We start from the raw sequence: 12,121 nt of genomic DNA on the forward strand, positions 1-12,121 counted from the left end.
GCACCCTTTTAGCCTGAGTGGCCCATGAGTAAAATAGTGTAATTGAGTATTAAGAATGAACAGAGCAGGGCTTTTCCCCTTTACCAAGGATATGTTATGATAACTCGTTTGGTGTGTATTATATTGGAAATTATCACTGTACTTGCTCTTAACAGAAATTTAGGATGCCCTTAGTATTCAGTTATTTTCTTTACATAAAATATACACAACTTCAGTGCTATATAGTTTTCATGGTAATAGATTATAGACTGTTGTTCTATGAGGTCTTTGTGCATTTTTTTTTTACCACTTTCTGAAGATGTGGTGTTTAACTGGCAAAACTCAGGTAAACAAACTGTATGCTTTGCAAGGGATCGACTCATGAACACTGCATTTCGGTTTATTACCTTATAATACTTTGCGTTTCTCCTTTCCTATACTCAATTTTCAAAGACGACCTTCGTTAAGAGCTTCATAATGTGGCTTTGTCCCTGTTGATTTTATGTCATGCGTGGTCAGCAAAGAGTGGGTTTTGTAATTGGTAGGTCAGATTACACAATTTAACAGGGCCAATTTGCATGATGTCGACCCAATGCTTTGGCTTCTATCAAAACTAAAGTTAGCAATTTCATCCTCAGACAGAACTAACGGCGTGTTGTTTTTTTTGTAGGGATGGTTAATGTCCCTCATTAATGGGAATGGCATTTGCACAAACTGAAAAACGTGCCTAAAGAGGTCAACATAATAACACAAATCAAGTTTGGAATGTCAGATTTCCATATCAAAAATGTTTCTTTGTTTGGGCAAACTGTTCTGTAATTCTGTATTGTATAAATTGTGTAAAATGTTTGACTCGTACAGGTTCTGCAGTTTGTCGGGCCAACAAAGGGGGAGGGGTTAAAATCTCATGAAAATTTGCCAACAGCTGTGCTCATCTCCAAAGCCTTGTCCAGTTACTGCCTGGAATAGAAGACTGGTAAACCATGATCCGTTCAGGGTGTCATTACAAACAAGTGGAAGCTGTTGACACAGCCATGTAACAATTTCTCACTTAACCAGCAGTTAAGTCAGTGGGGGTGGGTTTAAGAGATCATCCAGTTTTGATAGTCTTGCTGTGGTGAATAGATTTGCACGCTTCTCTGTAACTGGACAGTGTATTGAAAAAGTTAATCTATCCCAATTGTAATTTCTGTTCCTGGCACCAACATATGGTGAACAGATTATCAAGTTTTGCACCATTGGCATGCTTTGGTTTTATTTTTCTTTCCATTTTAAGATACGTTTTGAACATGTACAGCAATTAGTAAACTTGCATCAAGTTTATGAATAAAGAATTTTAAGATTTTGGGTGTTTTATACTTCTAAATGTATGACTTGTAGTAGATGAAACATTTTAAGACACAAATTGCAACAACATTTTATTATCCTTCAGGAAAATAATAATACACAAAAAAGTTTGTTCCCCTTGGACTTGAGGAGAGACAGGCCCCCTGTGTTTGCGTATAATCCAACTGATGACAATATGTACTTATGTATACTATACACTTTATCAATGTAATTACTTTGCCTAAAGTTGAAGTGTCTATATGTTAGAATTCATAATACATATGAAACAACAGATCAGGATAATTGAGGTTTTTTAGAGGTGGCATTTAAAAGATGCAAGGGTAAACCAGCATAAAAACATTAAATAAATAGTGCTGTTCAATGTGCTGTTTTTCATTTCATCTCCAAGTGTACAGACATCGCAAGATAAGCAAGACAGCAGCAACATCAACAACCACACATACTGCATCTTATGTACACATGGCACAAGGTTTGGACTGATTCACAAATTCACCAAAACCACATGACTTACTATACACTGACAACTTTTTTGTTTGTGTCTTTGTACATCCTAAACATTTAAAAAGGCTTTATTCACCAAGTGCATGTTATAACAGATGACGAGTTATGTGCACGGCAAAGTATTAGGATTTTGATAATGGGTAGGTTTGCTGGTGCAATATTACGTTGTCTTGTGGTAGCTATAGCATAATTAATTTTACAAACCACTGATTCTATGAGATTAATGTTTATCTTGTTTACAGACCCTGCATATTTGGACTGGCCTGCTTTAGTACAGTATTCTTAATGATATTGCTAATATGCACATGAATTATGCGAATCACACTGTACTTTGAGTAAAGTTATTCCAGTGTAGAAACACAATTCCTCAATAATTAGAATAAGCACACTATATGATTTTCAGACACATTACCAACCACCATGAAGAATCATAGAAAATAACAGCCTCATACGCGCTCTCGTACATCATAGAAAATACACACACAATGGAGGTATTTACACAAATGTTTTAGATAAGGACTAAGACACAAATAAACTTAAACACACAATCTGACAGGACAATTCACAGGTTTAGAAATACTAGCATACATCTGTCCCATTATCACATGTGCCTATTACTGTATACTCATTGTTATATCCATCAATTCATTTAGGAGTAAACTTTATTCAAGATACATGGCAAAACTTTGCACCGTAATAAGATGAATGCTGTATCTGTACAGACAATTAATAATGAGCCTAATTAGACAACAGGAGGTCCTTCCAATTCCAGTTTGAAAACAAAAGTTTGCAATAATACTGTACTCTATGTTGCTCATATCACATCTACTCAGGTACTAACATTGACAGCCACAGTATATATTCACTGGTACAGTCTAAAATCCGGAAATCAAAAACATTATCATTGTTTAAGCATTCGGTTGACAGCAAGGATTTACTATTGGGCACAAACATCCATAACATCTGACAATACCACTGATAGTCCATCTACAACAGTACATATTTCCATTGGGACAGTAAGACTACATTTGTGTTTATCTCTGTGCAATTTGACGGCAAAAGTATTTTTGTTACAGGTTTGTTATTAAATAATTACTCGTTGATTTTGAATGTTTTTTTAATCCTAATTTTTAACCTGAATGTGCTTAATTTGATCCATGTAGATCCATAGTAGTTGTTTAACTGATAGTTAACAGCGTAGTAGCAATGCTCCTCTAAATTGCGAATGCTGAGAAACTTCAACATTAGTGATGAGAAACAGCCTGGAACTTGAGGTTCTATGGCAGCAGAACAGAAAGTCCCATGTATGTCTGATGTAAAAGGTTAGGTAGGTTAAACAAACTGGACAACTATCAAATTTCCTGAGAATCTAAGAAATATAAAATTCAATATGGACAGAAATGTGATAGATGTAATCAAAAAAATATTTTTGATACAATGTTATGTATATCTGATGGTAACTTGTATAACTGTTTTCTTATAATACAGTAATGCAACAGTATTAAGTGGTTCTCAAATATACATAAAGTATTACAATCTTACCTCATTTAAGAGCTTAAGACAAAAAAAGATTAACTTTCAAAATCAGACCCATTTTTGTAAATAGTGGCATGTACTAGGAGATTATTCATTAGATTTATATTAATCAACGTGTTGGCAATTAAAGTTACTTTAAGATGTATTGAAAATGAGACATGGCAATATATCGTCCTAATTGTTCGAAGAAAAGGGGTAAGTAGTGTTGTCTGAAGCCTTATCACTCGCGTCATTGCAGAACAAAAAAACGTGTCTTTCATGATCTGTTCTAATTAAAACCCAATTCATATATATAGGGCACCTAAATCTCTGTTCTCATGATCATCCCTTTTTGTCTGTCCTCTCCTCGTACTCACTTCTCCATCTCCTCAGTGCCCTACATCGGTTCGTCGTAGTTGTAAGTGGGTGCTGCTGAGTACTGTTGCTGTTGCTGTTGCACTGCTCCCTGGGCGGCCCCCACAACTGCCTGTTGGGCAGCTGCCTGGACGTGCGGGTTCTTCCAAGCCCCAGAAGCCCATTCATCTTTAGCTTGGGTCATGCTACCTCCACTTCCACGATAGAAGTTGTGGACCTTCAGATAACCGGGTACAAATGTTTGGGATAGTCATGTTACAACGAGTGAAGTCAGAATCATGCCACCGCTCGTGATCTACTGCGATCCCGTTCAATGAGACCCCTTATCACTTGGAGAACCCCAGTCCTACCGCATCGCTAATCACACTAAAGTCAGTAAGTAAACAAACAGTTCTAGTTTAACGGGAGATTCTGTTGTACCTTAGTGAGGGCAATGAAGGACAGCACTGCCACAGCAGTGAACATGATGGTGGGGATCAGCATGACCACAGCCGAGCCAACGTTTGTGCTGAAGAAGGTGATGGTGGCCAGCCAGCCACTGGTGGGGAAGAAAAACTAAAGGTTAATTCAGGATAGTAGGCTTACTCTGCAAAGGAATATGCCTCCAAATTAACAGTCACACCACATCTTAGACAGTCATTGTTTAACTATGACAATTCTACTGTAGGATCATTTCTGTGATATTAAGCCAACTGATCTATTAACACACATAAACTACCAAGTCAAAGCCTCATACATTTACATTTAGTCATTTAGCAGACGCTCTTATCCAGAGCGACTTACAGTAAGTACAGGGACATTCCCCCCGAGGCAAGTAGGGTAAAGTGCCTTGCCCAAGGACACAACGTAATTTGGCCCAGTGGGGAATCGATCCGGCTACCTTCTGATTACTAGCCCGACTCCCTCACCGCTCAGCCATCTGACTCCTCATAACCATACCATGCTTTGTCATTTTTTGCCAACATTACACATACAGTAATAGATGTACTACCCTTTGTTGTCTAATAATAAACTGAATGAAAGTGGGACTTACCACACTCCCCAGCCAGGGATTCCCACAGTTTGGATGATACTGATTACAACCTGGGCCATGAAGACGAAGAAGAATGCCATGAAGTTGAATGAGCTGTCGGTCCTGTAGAATATATCAATATGTTGCTGTTTTCACAATTGTTGACACTGAAGAATCACCAAATAAAGAAGCCAATCACAAAGTTAATTTAAATGCTGTGTACGTACTTGAGGGCCTTGTAGATAGGTCTGAACCAGCATACATAGGAGCAGGGGGTAAAGAGGATGAGCCATAGGATGGCCATACCAAAGTTAGTGGCTCCACCCCCGCCACACATCCATGCCAGGCAGCCAATCAGATTAACAGCCAAAGTTGCACTGTTCACTGTTAATACCACACAGGAAATAAATGCATGAATGGTAAAACTTGGATCATTTAATAAAATAGTGCATCAATATGACCCATAAAGGATGATGCAAAGTTTAATACAGATTTGAACATAATGTATTTATAAAAAGAGCAATGTTATCAATTTAAACATGAGTACAAATTTAGGTGGGAAATTGTTTAGAAAAGCTTCTCTAACAAGGGATCTATAATAAACTAAATTAAACTACATTTACTACTATTATACCCTACACACAATACAATTGCTACACAAAACACTACCATCTATTGGTAAGCTAATCCGTTATTTATATTTCAGATAAGACTTACATAGGTTTTTCAAATAATTCCCAACCCGAGCGACAGTGAAAAATGTCTTTATCCTGTATCCTGTATGTGTCATCCATTTCATTAATACACAAAATCAGTTCCTGTTATCTAGTCAGTTATATACTGTAGAAAACTATTATTAGGTAGGGTCAGATATGACACTGAGAAATACTGTTATTATTTCAAAGTCAAGTGGAAGAAAATCAATCTATATCAGATATGGTACACATATGGTGACATTAGTTAGACACAAGTAGTATTAAAACTACAAGACCTGCCAAGCTTGTTTTCCCCTCTCTCATAATGTTTTGGGTTAAACAACAGAGACTACGCTTGAGCAAACTTCTGCTTGTGAGGGGTTGAATTATGATGAGAAAAATTAACACAATGAATCTAAGCGATGGAGACGGGACCATAACTTAATCACATCAAAAATATAATGTAATAACTATAATAAATATATCTTCCAAATAGAGAGAAGGTATTAGATGCTCAACGAATCCTGTCAACCCTGTTCATAGCAAGACTTACATATCCATAGATAATAGAGCCTCTTGCACATGGTGCGGTGTACGTCTGGGATCTCATTGAAGTCTTGATAAAAGCATGGCTTCAAGGGGATGAAGCGAGGCAGGGGTGGGAAATTGTTTTCTGTGATAGAAGAACACTGTTGTTACATATCAAACAATTTCTATAAGAAAGTTCTGAAAAGACCTAAAGAGGTAGCATTTATGAACCAAGTTTTCATACTTACAGTAATTCATGAGTAAGCAATTTCAATAAGCACCCTCTGGATACAATATTTAGGAAACTAAGTGAACTAAGCATGAACTAAAATGGCAATGGATAAGTTGAATTGTAATCTATGAAAATCATATAGTTAGCTTATAGGAACAGTCTATACTCATGTTAATCGTCCATTGTTTGTAAATATGGATGCATAACAATAAAAAATACATTCTCAAAATGGTCCACAAAATGACATAATATGATTGGGACTGGGTCTTACCTGCCATTGTGACAGTTGACAGTGGTCCTCCTTTTAGAAGGATATATTATAAACCTCAGTAACCTTAAAGGCTGTTTACAAAAACGGCATAGAACATAGATACTGGATTAGTAAATCAGTGAATGCATGCAGGACAAGTTTATTATGCATTAAGATCATAAAGCGTTTGAATACTATAGGGTACAGTGAATTACACAGGCTACACAAATAATGGAAATACTCATTTAATGATTCCATAAAATGATTGAGTAGGCTCCATTGGTAGCTAGTCTACTCAAGCGGAAACTAGGTGCTTCCAGTATGCGCCCCAAGTCTAAATCCCTTCTATAAATGATGGAAAAACAGAAACAATTGACATTATTTCGACAGAGCTGCAAAAATGTCTATGCATACATGGCCTTCTGAAACATGTAGGCCTTCATCGTTTTGCGTTGCCTATACTCTCTTTACATAGGCTATCCTACCCATTGCTCTGTCAAATAGTCTGCCAAATGTATGTAATGCTATCAAATTCCACAATTCGCATTGTAACGTATTTTCAAACCAATGCCTTAAGTCTAAAATGTGCCATAGAGGTGAGGCTATCATGAAGGGCATTTTCTCAACATCATTCTGAACATCAAAATAAAATGGTAGCCTTGCCCTTAATCTGATCATAAAAGAAGCATAAGGAAAATGTTTTTTCTATTTTTATAATGCAATATAAGGACATGATACATTACATTTTAGATGTCATATTAAAGATGAGGATGCTCAACGTTAAACAGTTGAATGGAGGACTAGCAATGGAGAAAGCGCCCTTCAGAGGAGCACGAATGCACGATGATGATGAACGCTATAAAAACGTCAAACCCAGTTATTGCAGCAAGATTGGTTTTAGATTTTCGAATACACCAACACAGTCAGACTATTTATGTAGCGAGTCGGCTGTAATACTATTCCCGTCATGCAGTTGAATGTGAATGAATGACATTATAATACTTTTGAATGTAATCCTTACCTCACTTTATTGCAAACAAAGTGGTTACACTGCAACGTCCTTATTTAGAATTAAATTAATTCTTCGGTTTCAACAATCAGCGCTTAAAACGAGCATATATAAGAACACACAGCCGATTAAATCTGTTTCCTTTCAGAGGAGGTTCAGGAGTAGAATCATCACGTGACGTCACGTTTGTCTTTACGCACATAACCGTTCCACAAACTATGGTTTGAGAAAACGGATTTGTTGCTGGCCAGAACTGACAAACAAGAAAACCGCTTACTCGCAATCTTACTACACACTTTCCCGCCTCTCTACATACTCCACTGCTCCCCGCGGTGCTGATTTTAAAGCCATATGTGGTTTAATAGACTATGTAGAATGGAAAGGCATAGGCTATTATTTATTTCGAACATAAATCCTATATTTTCAGTTTTTCAGAGTGAACTTGACTTTTGTTTTCATCATCACCGCAATAGTAACTGCATAGGGATATCATCATAGACATTTGGGGCAAAAACGTTAACTCATACTAAGGGACGTGCATATTAAATAGCCTAGTATCAGCCGATGGGTCGCTGGCAAGAAATAGCCAAGACGGCTGAGAGAGAGAGAGGGTTCGGTGTCCTAACATTTTATCCTGCCCGTCAGATTGTGATACCAACACACCAAGGTCATGGTTGGTGTTTGCGCTGGTACGTAAGTAAATCTTGTAAAATATAGGACGAATTGACAGAACACCGGGAATACACATCTCCGTCTACCGACTACCGGATGCTATCGTCATCATAAACTGCCAACATACCCGGATGTTGTGACAGTAAAACAACTCAGGAAGCTAAGCATGTTTGCTATGCTTAAAACGAATGTAAGTTTGCCAGTAAGGGATACAGGTATCGATATTTGCTTATTCTCATTAACATGATGCAAGTACGTGTGGTTTGGATGTTAATGAACGTAGTCTTTATTTCGTATTGTCTGTCTCTTATAAAAACTGACGCTAGCTAGCGAACTGTAAAGGTAAAAAGAGCTACAGCAGGAACTAGCTTGTCCAGAATTTCTGGTGTAAAATCGTGGTAACTAGATTTTTTTTTTCCACGTTAGAAATCGTTTTGTTTTATGTCAGCCGTCTAGATTTATCTAGCTAACGAACTAGGGTGATTTAGTAGTGGTATACGTAGTTGCAGAGTTGTCAGATACATAACTGGCTACATGTCTAGTGTGTATTCTCATATTATTTTGAGTAGTTGGAGATAATAGTCATTCAGGACTTTCCTGATGGCTATAGGCCTAGGCTATCCTTGCTACTACAAGATTTTGTGATTATACATGAAAAAAGTTTTTAACCCCGGTGTACACACGCATGTTAATTTGTCAGTTTAAACCTTATTCTTTGTTTTCAGTTTTGGGAATGCAGCCGCCACTCCCAGCTGACGCTGTCAGAGAGCTCGTGTGCTCCTGTCTGCACAGGGACCCAGTAGCAGCAGACCTGCGCTGCAGCCTTTTTGTTGCAGCTGCTCAAAACTACAAGCGAGATTCAGTGCTAAGACCGTTTCCACCTAGATACATTAGTGTGGACAGCAAGGAGTTTGATGAGTTGGTGAGCAATAACACATTATGAAACACAAAATGTACTAGTGTGAGTTATTAAAGCTTTGGGACACATTTTTTTTTAGCGTTTGCAGCATCTAAGTATCCTATCTTATTATACTAGATAAAATGAGTAGTTGTTTAGTTTTTCCGGTTTTTTTTTTCTTCCAGTTAAGGGAAGTGAGCTCATTGCCTGGACTTAGGGAGCTGGTGAGGCTGAGGCCTGGTGAGGGAGACCAACATCTGGCTCTCGTTCACTGGGTTCTTTCCTCCAAAAGCTTTGCGGTTAAAACACTACAAAAAGAAGAGGTAGTAGCCAAGCATTTGAATTTCCCCCTTGTTCTGTTTACCTCATATATTATGGTACATATTATTGTATCCAGACATATACAAAATAGATTATTATTAAATAAGAACTCCCCCACAAAAAAAAGGTAGTTTTCTAAGCAATTGAGTTTCCCTTTGTTGTTCTGTTCAGATACATCTACAGATCTACAGAATTCCATCCAGATTTCAACAGAACAACTGTTTAACCTCTACTTTTGTGTGGGAGTTCTTAATAATGTCAATGAATTCTTAATCATATATCAAATGTTTTCCACAAATTATTTGATTTGTCCAATTTCTCTGGTCTTGCCTGCTGAACTGAAACAGTATGCTAAACTGTATAACCTGACTGAGAGTGAGGGGATTTCTGCGCCTGTCCCAGACTTCCTGTTTGAGCTGGAATATTGTGACCAAATGAAGGCAAACTTTGAGAAGACAAGAGATGGACGAGACACTTTCTATGCATTCCATGGCAGCCGCTTGGAGAACTTTCATTCTATCATTCATAATGGGCTACACTGTCACCTTAACAAGGTTAGTTTTGTAAAAGTAACCACAAAAAAAAAAAACAGTCCTATAATGTTAGTTGTAGTTAGTTTTTCCCAATACCCACCTCACATGATGTCATGCCTGTAGACAGGAATCAACACACTTTGGAACTGATGGAATGAGAGTGGAAATTGCAAGGCTGACAGCTGTTATGTGACTTTCCTATAGACCTCACTGTTTGGGGAGGGAACCTACCTCACCAGTGACCTCAGCATGGCTGTACTCTACAGTCCCCATAGCAACGGGTGGCGGGAAAGTCTCCTAGGACCCCTACTGAGCTGTGTTGCCATGTGTGAAGTCATCGATCACCCAGATGTCAAGTGCCAGGTTAAGAGTAAAGGTATGCAAAGGAATGGCATGCTAGCTGCTTCACAAACAGATAGTTTGCATGTCAACATGTGCGATATTGTTTGTGTTGGTCTTAAACTCAGTAAATCCCTATACTGGTTTCAGACAAGACCGTTGATCGCCAGCGTTCCCGGGCCAGAAACAGTGAAGGAGGGGAGGTCCCTCAGAAGTACTTTGTGGTCACCAACAATCAGCTGCTGAGAGTCAAGTACTTGTTTGTGTACTCTCAGAGAAGACACCTGTCCAGGTGAGTCCTGCTTAGAGCTGGATAGAACAGCGTAATACTCCTTTAATACCAGGCGTACTTAGGAGAGTAAAATGGTTACATGAGAAGCATAGACTAGGTGTCATTAAGACATTATTTTATCCCATCCCAATCCAAAGTGTAATATTTCAATTGAAAGGCCTGTATAGGCACTGCTATAATTTACTGTAGTTGAGGAGTTTAAATGTTATTATTGCATGGAGGTATTAATGTTTTTGTTCACCTTACATTAAATTAGCTAGCTACTCTGATTAAGACCTTATGTATTGTAGTAGTCTTTGTTCAATGTGCCTGGTAGCTGAGATGAGGTTTCTTAGCAATATGGCTAATATACATGTACAGACTCTAACTTGACTCTAACTACCAAAATAAGCAGAGCTATGCACTTATAATCCTTGATCTTTTTGTTGTACTTTCATTTTGCAGGATGTGTAAGTCACTTTGGTTTAGAGCATCTGTTAAAAGAATACAATTTAACGTCAAGGAGCAGTATTGTTGATGTTTCTGTCGGTTTGATTTCAGACATTCCCGCGGCACCTCATGGTTAGTCAGACATCATTTTGCCATTATGATGAGCCTCTACCTTCTGTTGCTCATATTCATCGGTGCCTTCAACTCCACCACCTTCCTGTCCTTTTGGCAAAGACTGTTCCGGTGACACAACAGAGGACATTCCTCCTCAGTGCCTTTGCCTTACACAGACAATCAAGCCAGACAAGACAAGAGGGACATAACATTCTAACTCAGTTTTTCTCTCCTACATTCACTGTTATCAATGCAACATATTCAGATGATCTCATCATGTAAATTAAAACCACCAATTTAATTAAAAATAAATAAAACTCAGCAGACTATTAAGACTAGACCCAAAAATGAGAAATCTCTGTTAGATTTTCGAGGGATGCAGCTAAATATAATCGACACGGCACAATACGTTGACCTGCATAAGGATATAAGTCTGAAGGGGTTTGGTTAGGTGTACTGTATCTACCATACTTAGGAATTAATCATTAAATATATTAACAATGTGATTAATCTAGCTACGCCTTTTATTTCAGTATGATTGAAACTGCCGAGACGTTATCACTTCTGGACTCCTTTTATATGATGTTCTATGTGCTTCTGATGTCTGGAGTCTGATGCACCATGTGACTCAGTTTTATTTCAAACGAGAAAGTCGGTTGAATCAGCCCATTTCTATATATTCTCTGGCCTTTTGATCGCCTGCATTTATTGAACACAGGTTTTTTTTTTTTTTCCTTGAACCATAGAGGGTATAGTGACTAGATTATCACCATACATTTTAAGTTCATTGTATTTATCATAAATGTTGTATTGAAATTAAAGGAAATCTCCTCTAAGGATTTCTTGTTAAGGTCAGTCATGTTTATGTTCATATAGTGTATGCTTTTGGATCCCAGATATATTTCTTGAATAATAAATCTTTGAACTAAAAGGTGCCTTTTACTTTTTAAGCATACTCATGCATTCAAGTTAGCTGCAAAATAACTTTACCTTTTTTCTCTATGATAAAACATGTATAAACAAGAAACACGTTTATATGAAGATTTGAAGGACGAAGAACAAACCTGCCTATTGTTGCCT

At 37.7% G+C, this 12,121-nt stretch overlaps 2 protein-coding genes across 5 annotated transcripts; one reads left to right on the forward strand and one right to left on the reverse strand.

The window, feature by feature from the left end:
- Positions 1-634: 634 nt before the first annotated feature.
- scamp5a (secretory carrier membrane protein 5a) lies at positions 635-7,622 on the reverse strand. Of its 2 annotated transcripts, XM_047034956.1 has the most exons (8): positions 7,456-7,622; positions 7,178-7,290; positions 6,456-6,526; positions 5,978-6,097; positions 4,957-5,113; positions 4,751-4,852; positions 4,138-4,255; positions 635-3,934 (listed from the first exon to the last, which is right to left on the reverse strand). In XM_047034956.1, exons 3-8 carry the CDS (start codon positions 6,460-6,462, stop codon positions 3,740-3,742), a joined length of 699 nt encoding a protein of 232 aa, XP_046890912.1. In that variant the 5' UTR covers positions 6,463-6,526; positions 7,178-7,290; positions 7,456-7,622; the 3' UTR covers positions 635-3,739. The 2 variants fall into 2 exon arrangements, with proteins under 2 accessions (XP_046890912.1, XP_046890911.1); XM_047034955.1 differs by lacking the exon at positions 7,178-7,290 and having other exon boundaries at positions 7,456-7,621.
- Positions 7,623-7,775: 153 nt separating this feature from the next.
- Positions 7,776-11,972, forward strand: parp16 (poly (ADP-ribose) polymerase family, member 16). Of its 3 annotated transcripts, none has more exons than XM_047034953.1 (7): positions 7,776-8,305; positions 8,841-9,037; positions 9,199-9,336; positions 9,682-9,888; positions 10,072-10,243; positions 10,357-10,498; positions 11,039-11,972. In XM_047034953.1, the coding sequence occupies exons 2-7, from the start codon at positions 8,849-8,851 to the stop codon at positions 11,172-11,174; spliced, it is 984 nt and encodes a 327-aa protein (XP_046890909.1). In that variant the 5' UTR covers positions 7,776-8,305; positions 8,841-8,848; the 3' UTR covers positions 11,175-11,972. The 3 variants fall into 3 exon arrangements, with proteins under 3 accessions (XP_046890909.1, XP_046890908.1, XP_046890910.1); XM_047034952.1 differs by having other exon boundaries at positions 8,225-8,330; XM_047034954.1 differs by lacking the exon at positions 7,776-8,305 and adding an exon at positions 8,308-8,367.
- Positions 11,973-12,121: the final 149 nt, after the last annotated feature.

The sequence above is a fragment of the Hypomesus transpacificus genome, chromosome 14, assembly GCF_021917145.1.
Source record: "Hypomesus transpacificus isolate Combined female chromosome 14, fHypTra1, whole genome shotgun sequence".
NCBI classification, from domain to species: domain Eukaryota; kingdom Metazoa; phylum Chordata; class Actinopteri; order Osmeriformes; family Osmeridae; genus Hypomesus; species Hypomesus transpacificus.

Bases quoted from the DNA above. Each gene is read 5' to 3' on its own strand.
- scamp5a (XM_047034956.1), bottom strand. The intron at 5,114-5,977 runs GTAAGTCTTGCT...TGGTATTAACAG, and splicing joins GCTCTATTATCTATGGATAT to TGAACAGTGCAACTTTGGCT. The intron at 4,256-4,750 runs GTAAGTCCCACT...CTTCCCCACCAG, and splicing joins ATCCCTGGCTGGGGAGTGTG to TGGCTGGCTGGCCACCATCA.
- parp16 (XM_047034952.1), top strand. From the start codon at position 8,282: ATGTTTGCTATGCTTAAAACGAATGTAAGTTTGCCAGTAAGGGATACA. The intron at 9,038-9,198 runs GTGAGCAATAAC...TTTTTCTTCCAG, and splicing joins GCAAGGAGTTTGATGAGTTG to TTAAGGGAAGTGAGCTCATT. The intron at 10,499-11,038 runs GTGAGTCCTGCT...GTTTGATTTCAG, and splicing joins CAGAGAAGACACCTGTCCAG to ACATTCCCGCGGCACCTCAT.